General features: G+C 43.0%; 1 protein-coding gene across 3 annotated transcripts in view; it reads right to left on the reverse strand.

The window, feature by feature from the left end:
• Positions 1-2351: 2351 nt before the first annotated feature.
• Positions 2352-20019, reverse strand: part of LAYN (layilin) — a 104440-nt gene continuing 86772 nt past the window's right edge. For all 3 annotated transcript variants that reach the window (XM_077456937.1, XM_077456935.1, XM_077456938.1), the window contains 4 exons: positions 19306-19353; positions 16428-16502; positions 8453-8549; positions 2352-3303 (listed from right to left, as the gene is read on the reverse strand). In XM_077456937.1, coding sequence (XP_077313063.1) covers positions 2940-3303; positions 8453-8549; positions 16428-16502; positions 19306-19353 — 584 coding nt within the window. In that variant the 3' untranslated portion in view covers positions 2352-2939. The remainder of the gene's footprint in view (positions 3304-8452; positions 8550-16427; positions 16503-19305; positions 19354-20019) is intronic.

Consider the following 20019-nt stretch of genomic DNA (forward strand, 5'->3'; position numbering starts at 1 on the left):
GACCGCCAGGGACGCCACCAGACCACCAGGGATGCCCAGCACAAGGTAATCCTCCCTAGACCACCAGGGATGCCAGTCAGTGCCCACAATGGATGCCAATCAGTGCCCATAATGGATGCCAATCAGTGCCCACAATGGGCATCACTGATTGGAATGCATTATTGTTTGGCACTGATTGGCATCCATTAATACAGTATAACATAATACAATGCCGCCTATCAGTACCCACCTGTGCCGCCTATCAGTGCCCATCTGTGCCACCTATCAGTGCCCATCCATGCCGCCTATCCATGCCAATCCGTGCCAGCTATCAGTGCCAATTTGTGCTACCTATCAGTGCCCATCCGTGTCGCCCATCAGTGACACCCATCAGTGCCGCCTATCAGTGCCCATCAGTGCCGCCTATCAGTGCCACATATCAGTGTCCATCAATGCCACCTCATCAGTGCCACTTCATTGGTGCCACATCATTGGTGCCCATCAGTGCCACCTTATCAGTGCCCATCAGTGTAGCCCCATCAGTGCCCATCAGTGAAGGAGAAAACTTACTTATTTACAAAGTTTTGAAACTGAAACAAAAAAAAAATTTTTTTCAAAATTTTCTGTATTTTTTTATTTGTTTAGCAAAAAATAAAAACTGTAGAGGTGATCAAATACCACCAAAAGAAAGCTCTATTTGTGGGGAAAAAATTATAAAAATTTCATTTGGGTACAGTGTAGCATGACCGTGCAATTGTCATTCAAAGTGCGACAGCGCAGAAAGCTCAAAATTGGTCTGGGCAGGAAGGTGTTTAAGTGCCCGGTATTGAAGTGGTTAAAAAATAAAAAATAAATGCACATCTATTTTACAGATAAAATGCGCATTTGTTATTTTTTTTACTTGGAGCCTGGAAAGCATTGTACCTCTGATCAGAAGATGACGGAAAGAATGAATGAACTGCAAGAGTTCTCAACGGCCCATGGTAGTTCATTGAAACTACAACGTGACAGCCACAAAGGCTGTGAGGACTTGTAGTTTCCTATTCACAGAGGACTGTAAATGAATGACGTGGCCGAGTTTATACAAACAGTGACAGCGGGCGCCTGAAGAAGATGCCCGCTGTTACTGGAAGGTGGGGGTCGCTGCATCTTGAGTATAGGTGGAACATGCAACATGTTCCAAAAAGGTGAATTTATCCTTTACGTCCAATATAAGAATTAGGAGGTCTCTTTGAGATAGCACAAGAAGTGTGCAGAGGACACAGGACAGCTTTGAATTTCTGACAAGATCGTCTGGGTTTTTTTGCACTTCTAAAACATATAACAAAATGCTCAGATTTTAGAATTTTAGCACCCTCCTAGAAAGGTTAGAGTTATATTTAGTGATGGCTCACTGTGGTCAGTGGAGCTGCATTTTTGTTGTTAGGCAAATTTAGCTCGTCTTGTTGTAATTTCTGCGTTAGGTAAATTTAGTTGTGCTCACTGTAATCAGTGTAGCTGCATGTGATTAGTTATGTCTGCTCAGTGTTCTCAGCTGCTGCTAGTCGGATTATTTTCTCTGCTTTCCAGAGAGCGGTAGAGTTCTCTGGAACATAGGTGTGGAGCTATGCAAATAGCAGAATGAATATTTATAAAGCCCTGGCCAATCCTAGAAAGTGTGGTCCTGAAGGCTGCTGGGATTCTGTATAAATAATTACAGAGCTTCTGGGTCTTTATCTTCAGGAGAGGAACACAGCCTGGAGGGCTTGCTGCATGTGTGTTTCTTAACTGCTTCTACTACAGAAGAGCTTAGTCTATCTAGTTCTTTGTGAAGGCACTTTGCTTGTGGTGCTCTAAAGAAAGATGCCAGTTTTTAACCGCTCCTACCACAAGCCAAGTCCATGATTTGCTATATGCAAGGACTTCTGCTTCAGCTTTTAAGAAAGGAGTTTACTGTCCTTAACATGCACATAGTTCTCTTTTTTTTTTTGGAGTATCTACTCAATTTCCTCAACCCTATTCCAGTTACTCCAAAAATAAAAACAACAAAAAAGACCATGCCTAGACTGTTTTTTGAGGCAAAGAGTGACTGTAATGGTGTGTCTGGCTGTGGGGCAATCTACTTGGAAAGGAACCTGGAAAATTTCCAGCAGCTCCTTCAAGGGTAGCATTTCATAATTAACAGACCAAAAGGGAGCAAATAAGTGTAGTTCATTATCTGGGTTAAGCGAGAACCTTGTTATACAATAAGTTTACAGAAGGTCAGTGTTATTTATCAAGATTAGACTTGATAGTCTGGGAAAGATAGAGTCTGGGAAACACTGTTCAAGGGTATTGTCACTTAACATGTTTGTTTTGGTGATCGAACTTTTGCAAACTGTGAAATGTGCACATTTGCAGTTAATTAGGAACCATCTTTTATTTTTACATCCGAACAATGCTTTTTAAAGATGTGTATAGTATATGCAACCATCCAATATTACCAAAATAAACTAAAATAATGCTTCACTGAGAATCTGTTTTGCTAGACTGGAGTTTTCATTTGAGGTAGCTTTGTTCCATTGGCTTAACCCAGTAAAAGATAAATGTACAATTAATTGTGCAGTTAGCGGGTTTAAAGACTGCGCTTGCAAATCTTTCCTTGTTTCTTTGTAAGTAGTGACATCTAGTGGTGAAATGGCAAGTTGCAGTTGAAATTTCCACAATTAATTATTTTAGTAAAACTAAAGTAAGAGTGTTTGCTCATGCATGACATGTTAACAGACAGCAATTTTTTTCACTTGGAAACCATTCAAATTTAATGCAAATCCATTGCAGCAAATAGAGAATGCTTCTATTTTCAGATGCAGAATTCCATGATGCATTTTGTTTCATAAAAAATTGCAGAATCATAGTCAGTCATTTTCTTCGGATTATTGTTGGAACATTGTCTGCATTTAAAACATCTTGCATTGTGATGTATTTAGTCCATTGTTTCTCATCTAATATCCATAGATTTCATTTTCAACCCAGCCAGATTCAGTGCTTCTCCCATACCTGTCGTTACAGAGCTCATACAGTTCATTGGTGACAAAGCCACTTTCTGTGCTGGCTAGTGTTACAAAGCCACTCTCTGAATGGTTTCCTGCCATATTATCATATTCACCAGAGAGATTGTCTATAGGTGAGATCTCCCCAGAGGGCACCCGAAAAGAAGTATTGCGGATTTCTGGCCTTGTTCCTGCTAAGTCTGCATCCATCTGCTTCTTTATGACGTTGTAGATCTCCAGGTTAGGGCTGTTCCTTCTGTGTGTGGACATCCAGAAGCTGGGCTCTTTAACGGCTGTTTCGCTTCTTTGCTGTTTTCTTGAGGAACAATCAGAATTACATGTTAGTGTAGTATGTGTGATTATCAGAATATTATACAAGTAGATAAATTGGCAGGTCTGTTTTACAGAAGGCGCCATAATATGACTGTAGTCCCTACCACACAATCTCCTGCTAAAAGCCCTGAGAACCACTTCCCTCTAGGGAATGCAAGTGACATGACTTCACCTGGTTTCCTATAATGGTGCTCTAGATGCAAGAGCAGTCAATACCCAGAAAATATGAAAATAGCCTACCTTTGGTGCCTCTATGACATGAACATGAACATCCGGTCAGGGCCATCTTTAATATTGATTGGACCCTGTGCAAAATTTTTCTTGCCCCCCCCCCCATGCAATTTCACTCTCCACCTGCTCTGAGACATAAAATAAATAGCAGCTAGACTTAAAATCAGTTTACTGCATCTGTTCAGGCAGGAATTGCGATCATTACGGCTCACTGATTAGTTGCTAGAGGTTACGCAAATGATTTCTGCTTAATTGGTTGCTAGAGATTACTGTACAGTAATACTGCTCACTGATGGGTTGCTAGAGGTTACAGCACATCATCTCCTCACTGCAGGGGGGGTGATCTACATATGAATGCCACCTTTATTTACATATTAATACCACTGGCCGCCGTTTATTTACATGTAAACACAGGGTTTGCAGGTGAGTCACCTGTGCACAACAATAAGGCAGAGCTGGGCAGCAATAATATCTCAGTTCACACTGAGATATTGGCACACAGCACATTACTAAAACTTCAAAGTACAAGGGAATTTAAACTGAGATAGTTGGCAAGTATGAGGCAGCTGATTTGGGCCCCACAACAATGACAGGGCCCAGGGTAGCTGCCCCTTTTGCCCTGCCTTAAAGACGGCCCTGCATCCGGTATAAAAATATGTACCAACTGAAGGAGTGCCCGACCAAATGAGAGAAGAGCCCAAAATAATTTCTTGGTTTGCACTAAGTGATAGCCAATGAAAGTGAAAACACTTCCCCTTCATCAGGGCTTAACTTTACATCAGAAACTTGATTATTTCTGTACTGTTGTTCATGCAGATGCTGCTTGCTAGTAACTCTCCTGGTCCAGCAATAATCTCCCTTATATAGATTTCCACAGGAAAGCCCTATTTTGAATTAATTCACATTTATCTGTTTAACTGAAGCCCTAATGAAGGGGAAATATTTCCTGCCCCCCAGGGGCGGACTGACAACTCATGGGGCCCCCGGGCCATAGGAGATTATGGGGCCCCCAGGCAATCAGAGATTATGGGGCCACACACACAGTATACAATCACACAGTATACACAGACATGTACACCCAGTATACACAGACATGTTTCTGTTGGCTGAGAAGGTACTAGAGAGGTGGGGCAGCTATAATCTCAGGATTTTTAGACCAAAAGGATGTCGGTAAGGGACATTACAGAGACAGATGTAAAAAAAAAAAAAAAGATTTTTTACATAGTGTCCCTGGTTTTACTAAGGCTGGCAACCCTGATGGGGCCCCCTAGTGGCCCAGGGCCCTCGGGCACTGCCCGAGTAGCCGAATGGTCAGTACGCCCCTGCTGCCCCCTAAACATGTTGGCAATCTTTAGTGCAAACCAATGAATCAATTCATTTATCCGTTGTGACATTCATACAGCTGTAACTCGATCAACCACATAAACACTAACTTTGAGTGCAGAATTTGATTGCCAACACACAGACAGCTATGGACAGCTATGGAGTATTTACATTTCAACCATGTCAGCATGCCTGAATTACAAAACTGTGGTGATTAAAGGCTACTATAGCAGAGCTACACAATGCTGGATACTCCGAAATAGTGAATTTCATATGTGTGCTGAACCTCTCACACTGTCACACCTCCTCTTTCTACCGTCCCCTCGTTTAAATATTTTAGGTCATAATCAGCTTCTGTCATGTAATGGTAATTCCAAACCATTCATTTAGAGATATAGCCTGTAATTAGTCTCAAGCCTCAAGTCTAAAGTGTAAATTAAGGGCAGTAAAGTTAGAGATGTGCTGCTCCAGGTGAGAACATCAAGTTGTGTGGACTCCATATATGGGTGTTAGCCCCGGCTCGCTTCCATAGAGTACATATAGCCAAACAAGTGGCTGCACACCATGACAATCAAAGTCCTTTTATTGTAATGTCCCAACAGGAAACCAACATAAATCACACAGGACAATAGCAGGTACAGAGGTTGAAGCATTTCCCACAAGTATGCTGTGCTTATTCATAACCCAGTAATGCTATGCTATCCTTAAATAATCCCTCCCACACCTGCACAGGTGTAGGGCAATGTCAATAAAGCCCCTCCCCCCCCCCCCGCCTTAGTTAGAAGTGACCATTTGATTAGTAATGCAAATGCATACATACAAATACCCAAATGACATAAAGTAAAAATGTCAAGATAATCCCACTTCATAAAGAAAAAAAAAAGGGGGAAAAGGAGGAGAAGATCCAAATCAAAAAGGGAAAGGGAAGTCTAAACAAAACATAACTAAATATATACAAAGGTTGGAACGGCGCTAAATCTAGTCACATAAGGTGAAGAGATTAATAAAATTAAAACAGTACTAACAATATCTCAAAATAATATAAATACTTCTTAAGCCCCATAAACACTATCATATTTTCTGCTGATTTTTGTCTTCAGTTTTACCAAAACCATGTAGTGCAAGTAAGTATGCCTAATTGCATACATATTGAAACTCCAAAGGTTGGACCTCATATTATATGGTTTTGGTAAACCTGAAGGAAAAAAATCAACAGAAAATCTGGGCTTTAGTTGCGAAAATAATGTAGAAATGCAAATGTGTAGTAAAGACACATGCAATGTGCAAAATTCAAAGTGTGATTTATCAAAAAGTCCAGAAAAAAATGAATAAGAAATAAAAATAATTGTGATGAATCCAAATCCAGTGTAAATGATGATGGTATGGCAAAAAAAGGCTATATCTATAAATACTGTGATCCTGTGAAATCAAATAGTAATTCAAAAGAGGTTCTCAATCTCAACACCGACAATCCAACACTGTATGCAGTGGCCATTCACCTTATAATGAATATTAATGCGCTCTCAAAGAATCAACTGGGGAAGATCATTTCATGGTAGATGGAACTCAGCTTGCACATGAAATGGAAATAAGGATCTCCAAAGTGTAATAAGTTAACACAATTTTATTAAAACAATGATAAAGTCACATGTCAGTGACGCAATGCGCCGTGAGAAGCCGGGTGACGCCACTTCCGGTCTTTGGCCAAGACTGGAAGTTCGGAATTGTTCCACGATATATATCGTTGCGTGACCCCTTGGTCACGGTGCTCTACATGCTTATCTGCAATTTTAGATGTAAGTTACTACGTTGTTTTAATAAAGTTGTATTAACTTATTACACTATGGAGATCCTTATTTCCATTTCATGTGCGAGCTGAGTTCCATCTACCACGAGATGATCTTCACCAGTTGATGAGTTTTTGAGAGCACGTTATTCATTATAAGGTGAGCGGCCACCGCACACAGTGCTGGATTGTCGGTGTTGGAATTAAGCGCCTCTTTTGAATCACTATTTGATTTCACTGGATCACAGTATTTATTGATATAGACTTTTATTTGCCATACCATCATCATTTACACTGGACTTGGATTCACCACAATTGATTATTTTTATAAATTTTTTCTGGACTTTGATATATAACATTTTGAATTTTGCATGTTTCTCTACTGCACATTTGTATATCTACAGTATTTTCACAACTAATGCCGCGTACACACGGGCGGACTGTATGGCGTACTTAGTCCGTCGAAACACATTTCAGCGGACAGTCCGCTCGTGTGTGGGCTTCAGCGGACTTTTTCAGCGTGCAGTCCGGCGTACTAAGAATTTCGGATTTTTCGAAATTCTGTCCGTCGTACTTTGGTTTCAGCGGACAATCCGCTCGTCAGTATGCTAGTTCGACGGACTAAGAATGGCGCATGCCCAGAAAGGATTTACACGGTGGAAGGGTGCTTTGCTGTGTATTGGACTTCCTATTTCTAGTCCCGTCGTACGTGCTGTACATGTCATCGCGCAAGCTTTCGACGGACTGTTTGTGCATCCGTGTGTGGTCAAGTCCGTTCAGTCGAAAGTACGACGGACTGTCCGTCGGATTGTATGACGAACTAAGTACGCCATACAGTCCGCCCGTGTGTACGCGGCATAAGAGGAATTTATATTAATTTGAGAGATTGTTAGCACTGTTTTAATTCCATAAATGTCTTCACTTTATGTGACTAGTTTTAGCGCCGTTCCAACCTTTGTATATATATATATATATATATATATATATATAGTGTGTGTGTATGTTTTTGTATGTGGTGACACTACAGAGATTGGCAGCTGCATCCATTGCTATAATTTGTTACGTAACTTATTATTATATTCTGTTTACACTTGGTAGCGCATTGGTATTCTTATTATCTCTGTTAAAGTACAACTGAAACCAAGATCCATGACCTAATGAAAAAATGTATATATAAATATGAATCACCAGAAATATAGCAGTGATATAAGCTATAAAACAAAAATGAAATATTGTGACAAAAAGAAAATAATAATATGATATATATAATACCAGAATGAATGAGTATGAAAACCATGGACGATTCATCCACCAATGGTGGCACTCCTATAAGAGTATAAGCATAAAATACAAATAATTTGTAAACAGTTAATCCCATGCACAAGCACTTTTTGATTCAATTGAACCCATAAAAATATATACCAAATTTTTTGAGTAAATAAGGGGAACACCTCCCTCTGAAAACAGAAAACATGCATGACCCACACATACATACACTATATGTTTTATATTCTATAAAAGAGGTTCCTTCTATAAGAGGTTCCTTCCCCCTCTTTCTTATATAACCCTCACATACAGTATGTATACTGAGTTGCTGTAATGAATAATACAATTTTTAGTGAGTATTGGCAGACTCTCCTTTATAGGTATATGTTTTTTATACTCTTTTAACATTATATTTTCTCTGGAGTTCTCTGTACTGTCTGCACCCCTTTGCACCATGTTACTTCTGCACCCTTCTCCCTCCTAGATACATCCGGGCATTCAAATTAAATATTGAAAATTAACTTACCTTCTTTCTATGAAGCAGCAACACAGAACTCCGATAAAAATCAAAAACAGTGTCAGCACTGGGATTGTTGCAATGAGAATGAAATGGATATAGGTCTCTGAAATGAGAAAGACAAATTCTGAATATTTAGACATGAAGTAACAATGTGCAAAAAACTGATAAGTTAAATCCACTGGTTCCTTTGAACAACTAGTTTTCCTTTGTACCTGTCTTTCTTTGTATTAGTTTTCCTTTGTGCTAATTTTCTTATGTGCCACCTTTACTTATTAGCTTTGGAAAATAATTGTATTTTTAACTAAAGGGGAGAAGCAGAGTGATAGTGCTGAATTAGGTAAGTATAATGTCTTGTGTGTGTTGGAAACATCTGGCTATACTGTAGAAGCTTTTAAAGGGAATGGGTTCTTGGGTCAAGGTGAGAGTGCAATGTCTTCTTAAAAGTAAAAACATGTACAGTAGAGACTGATCAAATGAAATCCGGTGTCCGATCAGATAGTGTCCCCTGTCGGATAGTGTCCGCCCTGTACTGCGCTTGCGCAGTACGGGGGGGGGGGGACAAGGAGAAGCCGAACATCTCCGAAGATAAACGGCGCCTGCGCACTGTGTCCAGGTTCAAGCTCCACCATCCAAGTGGCCGTGCCCGAAGCGTGGTGAGCGAAGTGTGGCCGCGAGGGGCCCTGTTACTATGAGCAACCATATGTCCACTTGGATGGTGGGGCTTCAACCTGGACTCAGTGCGTAGGCGCCGTTCTTCTTCAGAGACTTTCGGAGTCTCCTTGTCCTGCGCAGTACGCTGTGCCTGCGCAGTATGGGGCGGACACTATCCGATAGGTGGACACTTTTTTATCAGAACACCGGGACCTCGGAGTGCACTTGCAAAGAAAATCCTTTATTGGCTACATGTATAAAAACACGATACAACAGATGCAAACACATTTTAGCAAAGCAGCTTCTCTACAAGGGCACTCTGAGTTGCAGGCTTTCATCTGATCAGCAAATGTTACTTTGGGAGTTGAACACCCCAGCCAGAGCACTGGTCTCCAGCTCATGGATATCAGATATGGCAGTACTGTAGAGCTTGGGTAAACTTCAATACATACAGTAGAGACTACAGACAAAAAATAAGATGCAGCAAATTTTCTAACAATTTGTAATCAACATTTACTTAACATAAAAATGGATATTCATTTAAAATAATCATGTCTTAGCCAAGGTCATCATTAGGGATGAGCTTCGTGTTCGAGTCGAACATACGTTCGACTCGAACATTGGCTGTTCGTCCGTTCGGCAAAGTCCGAACATTTTGGTCCGTTCGCGCCAAATTCGTGTGGCGCTCACGGCCCACAATGCACTGCGATGGCGCAGTGCATTGCTGGCTCATGATTGGCCAAGCATGCACTGTGACCCCGCATGCTTGGCCAATCGCAGCGCCAGCAGCGAGGAGAGCCATGATTGGCCACAGGCAGGATGCCTGTGGCCAATTATAGCTCAGGCTGTGTAGTGCACGCCCCACACTATATAAGGCCGCCAGCGCGGCGGCCTTGTGTAGTGTGTTGGCGTCTGAAGCAGTGGATGTTCTGTGTACCTTCAACACAGTACACACCGATCGTTTTCGGCCGATTTTCGATCTTGCTGTTGTGTAAGGGTTATTGTCTGCGTGCCCTGACCGCAGTATACACCGCTATATTCACCTCACCTATATAGCTAGTAATCTATCTTTTATAATAGAGCTTGCAGTCAGTAGTGTTAGGAGATAGTGCGTGCTGTCTGCGTGCTCTGTACCCAGTACATACCGCTATATCCACCTACATAGCTGTTCTCTATTTGAGCCCACTTGCCATCTGCAGGAGTTATTGGAAGTTGTGTGTGCCTCCAGCACAGCACAGTATACATCTGTATATACCCCTTTATCTCTGGTGTTCTATAATAAAGGCATCTGCAGGAGTTAGTGGGTGTTCTGTGTACCTTCAACACAGTACACACCGATCGTTTTCGGACGATTTTCGATCTTGCTGTTGTGTAGTGGTTGTTGTCTGTGTGCCCTGACCGCAGTATACACCGCTATATTCACCTCACCTATATAGCTAGTGATCTATCTTTTATAATAGAGCTTGCAGTCAGTAGTGTTAGGAGATAGTGCGTGCTGTCTGCGTGCTCTGTACCCAGTACATACCGCTATATCCACCTACATAGCTGTTCTCTATTTGAGCCCACTTGCCATCTGCAGGAGTTATTGGAAGTTGTGTGTGCCTCCAGCACAGCACAGTATACATCTGTATATACCCCTTTATCTCTGGTGTTCTATAATAAAGGCATCTGCAGGAGTTAGTGGGTGTTGTGTGCCTCTAGCACAATATACACTACCCAACTGCTTTTTTACCCAACTCCCTTCAGGCCATTACCATGTCTGGAAGGCCAGCAAGGAGAGGCAGACAGGCGCGAGCCGATAAAAGAGGGCAAGCAGGCTCTGTGTCTAGAGACAACAGTGCTGGTCGTGGACGCAGTGCATTGTCATCAGCACGTGGCCATGGGACACGCTTGTCCTTTTCGGCAGCTGGACATGTTGAACCGCAACATGCCAATGACTTGGTAGAGTGGATGACCAAGCCCTCTTCATCCTCCTCATCCTCTCTCACCCAGTCTCAGGGTACTAGCAAAGCAGCTGCCAACGCATTGTCTTCCCTCCTCTCAATGTCATCATCAGTGACTCCTTCCCTAGACCCACCACGTCCTCCTGAGTCTCCTGAACTCTTTGAGCACAGTGTTGGGTACATGCTCCAGGAGGATGCCCAGTGTTTTGTGGGCTCTGATGATGACACTCAGCTAGAGGAAGGCAGTAGCGTGAGCGCAGAGAGAGGGGATGCTCAAGAAGGACAGCAATCTGGCAGTCATGTTCCACAAGCTGCAGCATACTGCCAGGTTTGCTACAGTGATGAAGAGGGAGGGGATGATGAGGGCACTGACTCCACGTGTGTGCCTGGAAGGAGAGAGGAGGAGGAGGAGGAGGAGGAGGAGGAGGCACATGTCCAACGAGGCAGGATGCCCTCCGGGGGCCAGCTTAGGGGCAGCACACCAACTGAATCACACCGCAGAGCTCCGCCTGTGCAGAGCGCTGCCTCTGCGCGTTATTCTAAAAGTTCTTTGGTGTGGGCCTTTTTTGAGACGAGTGCATCAGATCGCACCGCTGCTATTTGCAACATATGTCTCAAGCGTATCTGACGTGGCCAAAACATCAGCCGCTTGGGCACAACATGCTTGACCAGACATATGTTGACCTGCCATGCAGCTCGTTGGCAAGCGTACCTCAAAGACCCACACCAAAGAACAAAGCGGACCTCTCCTTGCTCCTCATCAGCTGGCATCTCCAACCCCACTAGACCTTCAGTCCTCTCTGAAACCTGCTCTGAGAGGAATGAAGGTGTAGAATTTGGTGTGTCACAGCCAAGTGCTTCCGGGAACTCTGCTAGCGGTACACCCACGTCCGATTATAGCAGGCAAATGTCCCTGCCCCAGCTGCTGGACCGGCGAAAGAAGTTCACTCCCAGCCATCCACATGCCCAGCGGTTGAATGCTAGCTTGGCTAAATTGCTAGCACTTCAACTGCTGCCTTTTCAGTTGGTAGACTCGGCCCCCTTCCGTGAGTTTGTACAATGTGCGGTTCCTCAGCGGCAGGTCCCCAAACTTTTTCTCACGGAAGGCGATTCCGGCTCTCTACCGGCATGTGGAAGGCAATGTCCTTGCCTCGCTGGACAGGGCGGTCAGCGGTAAGGTGCATATTACCGCTGACTCATGGTCCAGCAGGCATGGACAGGGACGTTACCTGTCTTTCACGGCCCATTGGGTCACTCTTCTGGCAGCTGGGAAGGATGCAGGACAAGGTGCAGTAGTGTTGGAGGTTGTTCCGCCACCACGCCTCCAAAATGCTACTATTGGTTGTGACACACCTCTCTCCTCCACCCCCTCCTCTTCTTCTTCCTCCATGGCCTCTTCCAGTGCTCTGTCCTCAGAACCAGCAGTGCTTCGTAGGCGTTCCAGGGGCTACGCAAGTACGCAGGCAAAACGATGCCATGCCGTGCTTGCGCTGGTTTGTTTGGGGAACAGGAGCCACACTGGGGCGGATGTTTTGTCAGCTCTGCAGGGGCAGGCCGAGAGGTGGTTGACGCCATGCCAGCTCAAGCCAGGAATGGTGGTTTGTGACAATGGCACCAACCTCCTCTCCGCCCTCCGACAGGGACAACTGACCCATGTGCCCTGTGTAGCTCACGTCCTTAACCTGGTGGTGCAGCGGTTCTTGGGCAGGTACCCCGGCTTACAGGATGTCCTGAAGCAGGCCAGGAAAGTCTGTGTGCATTTCCGCCGATCATTTAATGCCTGTGCTCGGCTGGCTGAGCTCCAAAAGGAGTTGAACCTGCCCAAGAACCGCCTTATATGTGACATGCCCACCAGATGGAACTCAACACTGGCCATGCTGCAGCGGCTGCACACGCAGCAGAGGGCCATCAATGAGTACCTGTGCGACTACGGCACCAGGACAGGGTCAGGGGAGCTTGGTTTTTTATCACCACGCCAGTGGGGCATGATCAGGGATGCATGCACTGTCCTGTCACCGTTTGAGGAGGCCACAAGGATGGTGAGCAGTGACAGTGCACGCATCAGTGACACTGTACCTCTTGTCCACCTCTTGGAGCATACGCTGCGTGGAATAATGGACAGGGCACTTGAGGCAGAACAGAGGCAGGAAGAGGAGGACTTCCTTGCCTCTCAAGGCCCCCTTTATCCAGACAGTGTTCCTGCTGTGCCACCCATCACACAGGAAGAGGATGAGGAGGAGGAAGAGGAGGATGATTGTGTCAGCATGGAGGTGGATGCTGGCACTCAGCATCAGCAGCAGCAGCAGCAGTCTTGTAGGGATGATTTACAGTCCCAAGAAACACGTGGACTTGTACGTGGCTGGGAGGATGTAGCTGCGGATCATGTTGTCCTTAGTGACCCAGAGGACTCCGGACCGAATGCCTCAGCTAACCTATGCTGCATGGCCTCCCTGATCCTGCAAAGCCTGCGGAAGGATCCTTGTATTCTTCGGATCAAGGAGAGGGACCATTACTGGCTGGCCACTCTCCTTGATCCACGGTACAAGGGTAAGGTTGCCGACCTTATCTTGCCATCGCAGAGGGAGCAGAGGATGAGACATCTCCGGGAGGCCTTGCAGAAAGCTCTGTGCAACGCGTTCCCAGAGACTGGGAGGTTACAAACTCCTGGTCCTGGACAACGTGTTGCTGAGGCATCGGTCAGAAGGAGCGGTGGAGAAGGTGGCCGTCTGACTGATGCTTTCAGACAATTTTTTAGTCCGCAGCCCCAAGGTATGATCGGTTCCAGCAACCATTGCCAGCGTCTGATTTACATGGTGCAGGAATACCTAGGGGCAAGGTCAGACTTGGACACCTTTCCCACCGAAAATCCTCTGGCTTACTGGGTCTTGAGGATGGATCACTGGCCAGAGCTTGCACAGTATGCAATTGAGCTACTGGCCTGTCCTGCATCCAGCGTTCTTTCGGAACGCACCTTCAGTGCTGCTGGTGGCTTTGTTACCGAGGGGCGTTTAAGTACAATTTTTGATGCAATGCTTTGCAGCAGGGCTAATTCCTGCAATAAAACTAGAGTATATGGCAGAGGTTGCAGTGTGGTGGCACCAGCACCAGTGCCTAAGGCCCAATTTTTCTGCCCCTGTTTAACAGGGGCGTTTAATTACAATTTTTGATGCAATGCTTTGCAGCAGGGCTAATTCCTGCAATAAAACTAGAGTATATGGGAGAGGTTGCAGTGTGGTGGCACCAGCAGCAGTGCCTAAGGCCACATTTTTCTGCCCCTGTTTAACAGGGACATGTAATTACAATTCTTGATATAATATTTCACAGGAGGGCCCCTTCCTGTGCCCACCCAGAGTAACGGTGAGGACTTATAGTGTGGCACCAGCACCACAACCACCAAAGGTCAATTTTTCTACCACTGTTCAACAATGGCATGTAATTACAATTCTTGATATAATCGTTCACAGCAGGGTGCTCCAGCGCCCACCAAGAGTCACTTTGAGGGCTTACAATGTTGTGGCAAAACCAACACCTTGTTCCGCCATTTCTGCAGAGCATATAGGGCAGGCCCCTACTTTCAAACATCCAATTTACAAACATCTCCTACTTGCAAACGGAAAGAGACAACAGCAAGTGAGATTAAAAAAGATGGACGACAAAACAAATTATACAGGGGTGATAACCCTTCCCTATGTTTTCCAAAAAGCTTAAAAATAGTTTTTTTGACTGGAGCTACACTTTAAAAATGTACCAGTTGAAAATTACAAACAGATTCAACTTAACACAACAAACCTACACAGTCCCTGTCTTGTTTGCACCGCCTGTATACTGCTGTTCTGAGTATATAGGGCCTGGGGGCCACACGCATTTCCTTTTTTTAATATGGGTACGGGGTTCCCCTTAATATGCGTACAAGACCTAAAGGGGCTGGTAATGGGCAGGGAGGGCTACCCATGCCATTTTTCTCAATGATTTTCAACCATATTGCAGGAACCAGATATAACATTAAAACCGCAAGCAGTTTTAAATGGTGTTATTTCCGTTTAATGTCATTTTGTGCAGGGACTGTTCTAAACACGGGAAACACGTGGCACTTCACAGGCATACTACAGACACCCCCCAGGCACCATATTTAAAGGAATATTTCACTTTTTTTTTTCACTTTAATTGTCAATAAAATCAGTGCTCCCGCCAAAACGGCCATTTTTAAAAACATTTTAGGCATTGACCCATGTCCCCTGGGGCAGGAGCCAGGTCCCCAAACCCTTTTTTAGGACAGTATCTTGCATATTAGCCGTTAAAATTAGCACTTTTCATTTCGAACGTTCGAGTCCCATAGACTTCAATGGGGTTCTAAAGTTCGTTCGAATTTGGGGTCCGTTCGAAAGTTCTGGTGCGAACCGAACCGGGGGGTGTTCGGCTCATCCCTAGTCATCATGACCTTTCTACAACTCCAGTCTGGAGTAATTCCCAAAGAGAAATTTCATGTGGTCAGGAGAGATGGTTCAGCAAACTTCAAAACAGTAATGAACTAAGCCGTGAAATTAAATAGAACATTTGAGACATGTTTCAGGCAGTATGGACCTTTAAAAAGACCTGTGCCAAATGTTTAAAAAGTCCTACCACCAGTTTTGGTAGCTTTAAACATGTGGCAAATTTAGACCGTAATAGTTCATAATAGCACCACAGCTTCATCAAATTTCAACAAGAATTATCTCCAGTTCATAAAAAACTAAACTGAATGTAATTAAGACCAACTAAATTGGTGTACGGAGACAGGCAGAGTGCCTGTTTTTTGAACACCCGTGCAGCAGGGTGGTGTGTTTCCACTGCTACTCCCTACCCTCCCCACCTCTCACTGGCTGTCAAGGGCTCTGTCAGCTTCACAGTCAACAGATTCCTAGCAACCAGTGATCATGATGTGCACTCAGCGACACTGATTCTCTATCAGGTACGTTCTCTTCTTGTGATTGATAGCAGGCAGTGGGCAGACTGTCGACTTGCTATGGAATCTGCCCACTGCCTGCTGTCAATTACAAGAGAAGTGGACCTGATGGGAAACTAGGGTCTCTGAATGGCCATCAGGTACCTCCCACCCATCTACAAAACGTATTGGCCGCTACACTGTCTGTAATAGGTACAGGACATGAGCTCAGCCACACTGAGGGTGTCCATATGCACACTATGGGCTTAGTGTACCTCCACAAGACAACATGTAAGTGCTTGCTCCAAATTCATATACCTGTTTTCAACAGGTACATGAATTTGGGGCAAGCACTGACATTTGTTGTACATAGGCACAATGGGATTCTAAAGGGTGTAAAGAGACACTCTCTTTATGAATTCCCCAGTATATTTCTTAATGGTATCAACTTTTACCAAACATTTACCTGCTGCTTCTTTTGCTGTCTCATTGGTGTTTTTGATGGATATTTCTGGGTCCTTGGTAGTAACCGCTCCATTATCTGTATGAAAAAAAAAAAGAAACGACTACATATAGAGAGCAGGGGTAATGTATTAATACTATAATAATAATAATCACTATGGAAAGAAGAGTACTCAATAACTAAAATCGATACCTCCTCTGAGGAGCCAAGTAGATTGGAAAGTCTCCAGTATATACTGCATATTCATAACAGGGACTGTACCAAACAACACTACATTTTTAGCATCCAGGGACTAATTATGTTGCACTCCCTACGTAAAGAAAACAATTGTTTGGAGCCCTTGGTTTTATTCTTTGTTTTTAAATTGATATTTTATGTTATATAATATATATAAGTACAGTATATATACTATTTTATATATATCACTATTTATGTGAATTATCTGTATGCAAATTACAGAGTGCACCCGTAACAAAGCAGAAGCTGTTTGCTTTCTGACAGTCTCTGTCTTGAAACTCCAATCCGAACAGAGCAGAGAGGGTAAGGGGAAGACAAATGATGAGTCACCCAATTATGTGTGTAAATATAAGCATGAGCTATTTAGCTCAGTAAAAAATGGGTCTTTCTAGTAATAACCTTTTTTCAGTGCATATCATAGTAAATACAATATTTACAAAATCACTATATGCTCCATTTAAAGCAAATATGTGAAACCTAAGCTGAATGATGAAAAATTTACCAATTGTAAAATGATACATGGATTCAGAGAAGCAAGTAGCTTATATACAAAGCTTCACTTTACTTGGAAAAGTTAAACTTGGCCCTGTGCCCCCTTCTACCTCCTAAAATTCCCTATTGGACAGTGATGCTACCCAACACATTTAAAGACCAGTAAGGTTCAGGAAGCAGTTAGGCGAGTGGCAGATTTCTGGTAGAGCCAAATTGTATATGTTATGTAAACAGCCTATATATATCTGGATCAGCTTGTTTTGACAAATGGTTTCACTGAATGTAACTGCTGGTATTGTATGGCTAGTCTGGATTTCACTGGTATGTAACCAGAGTCACATCAACATTGCACATATTTCAATATACATGGGAGAAAATGATCAATTGTCCCACAGCAATGCAATTCTAAATAGCTCATGAGACATATTTACAATGATTGACTCCAGTAGGTTACAGTGTCGTTAGAAAACATAGTTTTGAGTCTTCTGTTGGTCAAGAGAGGAGCGTTGGAGAAGGCATCTGCCTAACTGAGGCATTTCGGAATTTTTTTAGTCCTCGCCATCCAGGGCTATCAGCTTCCACATCCCATCAGCAGCACCTGCATCACACGGATGATTACCTTGTGCCAAAACAGACACGGAGAGCTTTCCAGTTGACGATTCACTGACTTATTGGGTCATGAGAATAGACCACTGGCCAGAACTTGCCCAGTATGCTATTGAGTTGTTGGGCTGCCCTGCATCCAGCGTGCTTTCAGAACGGGCATTCAGTGCTGCAGGAGGTTTCGTTACAGATCATAGAAGGCGTCTGTCCGAGACTGCGTGGACTGTTTGACTTTTATAAAAATAAATCCGTTCTGGATGAAGTCCCTGATGAAGCTATGAAACCCCTGATGCCGATGTCACTGATTAAGTCTTTTTAGGATGTGGAATCTCTGCAGGACTTCGAGACTGCCTAGCTGGGAGGGTGTTCAATCATTTTATCTGGAAGAACCTTTTTGCTATAGGTTTCATGGGCACAATTAACACCCAAAGACCAATTTTTCAGCACCTGTTTTAACAGGTGCACATCCTTGCAATTTTTTTTGCCTTCATCAAGAGCACCTCTATAGGGTTACGGGTTACGGTGGGAAGGCGCCCCCAACACCCAAAGAGTAATTTTTCTGCACCTGTTTGACAGGTTCATATCATTGTAATTTTTTGCAGCAAGGCCAATACTTGCTTTCATCAAGATTACCTCTATAGGGTTGGTACAGATCTGCCACTTTACAGGTAGACTAAGGGGACCCCCAGGCACTATATTGGAAGGAATTTTTCATTTTTAGGCTTCCACTTTAAAAATAAAAAAAATTACTGCTCATTTAAAAATGAAATCTTTTACAAACTTTTTTTTTTTTATTGATACATGTCCCCCAGGGACCCTTATAACTATTGTATGCCCAATTACTTGCATATAAGCCTTCAAAATGGGCACTTTTGATTTTTGACGTTCAGGTCCCTTTGACTTTAATGAGGTTCGTTATTCGGTTCCGAACATTCACGGTATTCGAAAGTTCTGGTGCGAACTGAACGGGGGTCTGTTCGGCCCCTCCCTACTACACACTTTTTCTATTTATTTACTATTTATTTATAAGTCTGATATATTACTTATCTGTGTCAGCTACCGCCACACCACAGTGCAGAGATGCATCTTTTTTTATTTCTGTAGATCCAATTGCTACTTTCTTAATAAATGTCCCTCAATGTTTAGTGCACTGCATTTTCCAGCCACTGAAGCTAATACCTGATATTTAGAAACTATAAGCTATTGTCTCGTGTAAATAATCGCTTTAATGGAACTTAATCACTGATGTTTCAGCCCATCAATGGCAATCCCAGTTTTCTGAGCAGGCATCCCTAGCATCCAGTGAAATCTTCATAAAGCAGGGGCTGTTATATAGCTGTTTGACTGGTATCAGCAGTGGGCAGTATAGTCACTGCCCCTTTACACGGTTATACCAGCCAGCATTCCTGCTGTCCTGGGATGGTAATGTTATTGAGGATGCATTTTAAGAAAAAAAGGTTCAAAATAGAAAAACATTAGTAATTTTTTAGTTTTTGATTACCTTTATTTATAGAATTATTCCAATATACAAGTATAGTAAAAGACTCACCAATATACGATGATGACGCGTTTCTTGTGGGGGGACGAGCGGTCTTTTCTATAAAATAATTAATAAAGACAATGTAGAATTAATAAAATAAAACAAATGTAATTGCACTCTGCTGGGTTATAAATTGGCCTTGGTGAAATATACTGTACAGTGTATACTGTATACCTTTATATACCTTATGGAACAGAGAAACTTTTACATTTCCACTATGGCTCTGTTTATTCATTACCAACATTGTCATTATTATAAACAGTAAAAGTAATAATTGCATTGTGTTTTTTAAGACAAACTTGCTTTCGTTAGACACCTTTGTTCTGCAACAATTATTTTATTTTCATTTTCAAAAATAGAAAGAAAAAAAAAAAACATCTGTTAGTTTCTTTAAGTGATTTTACTGTAAATACAATGTATATATTTTATTCTATCATTTGTGATTTTTAAAATTATACTAAAATATTTTTTTGCTACAATGCATAGCAAAATTATCTGCAAATTAAAAAAAGGAATTTTTTCCCAGTTCTGATAAATAAATTTTAATGTTACATAGTAGTTGCATAGTAGGTGAGGTTGAAAAAAGTCCATCAAGTCCATCCTATGTGTGCGATTATATGTCAGTATTACATTGAAAGTATTATTGAAACTGCCTGTGGAAGGGAATTCCACATCCTTGCAGCTCTTACAATAAAGAACCCTCTACGTAGTTTAAGGTTAGAC

Source organism: Lithobates pipiens, unplaced genomic scaffold (assembly GCF_037356315.1).
Source record: "Lithobates pipiens isolate NorthernLeopardFrog02 unplaced genomic scaffold, aLitPip1_a1.2 Scaffold_27, whole genome shotgun sequence".
NCBI lineage: Eukaryota > Metazoa > Chordata > Amphibia > Anura > Ranidae > Lithobates > Lithobates pipiens.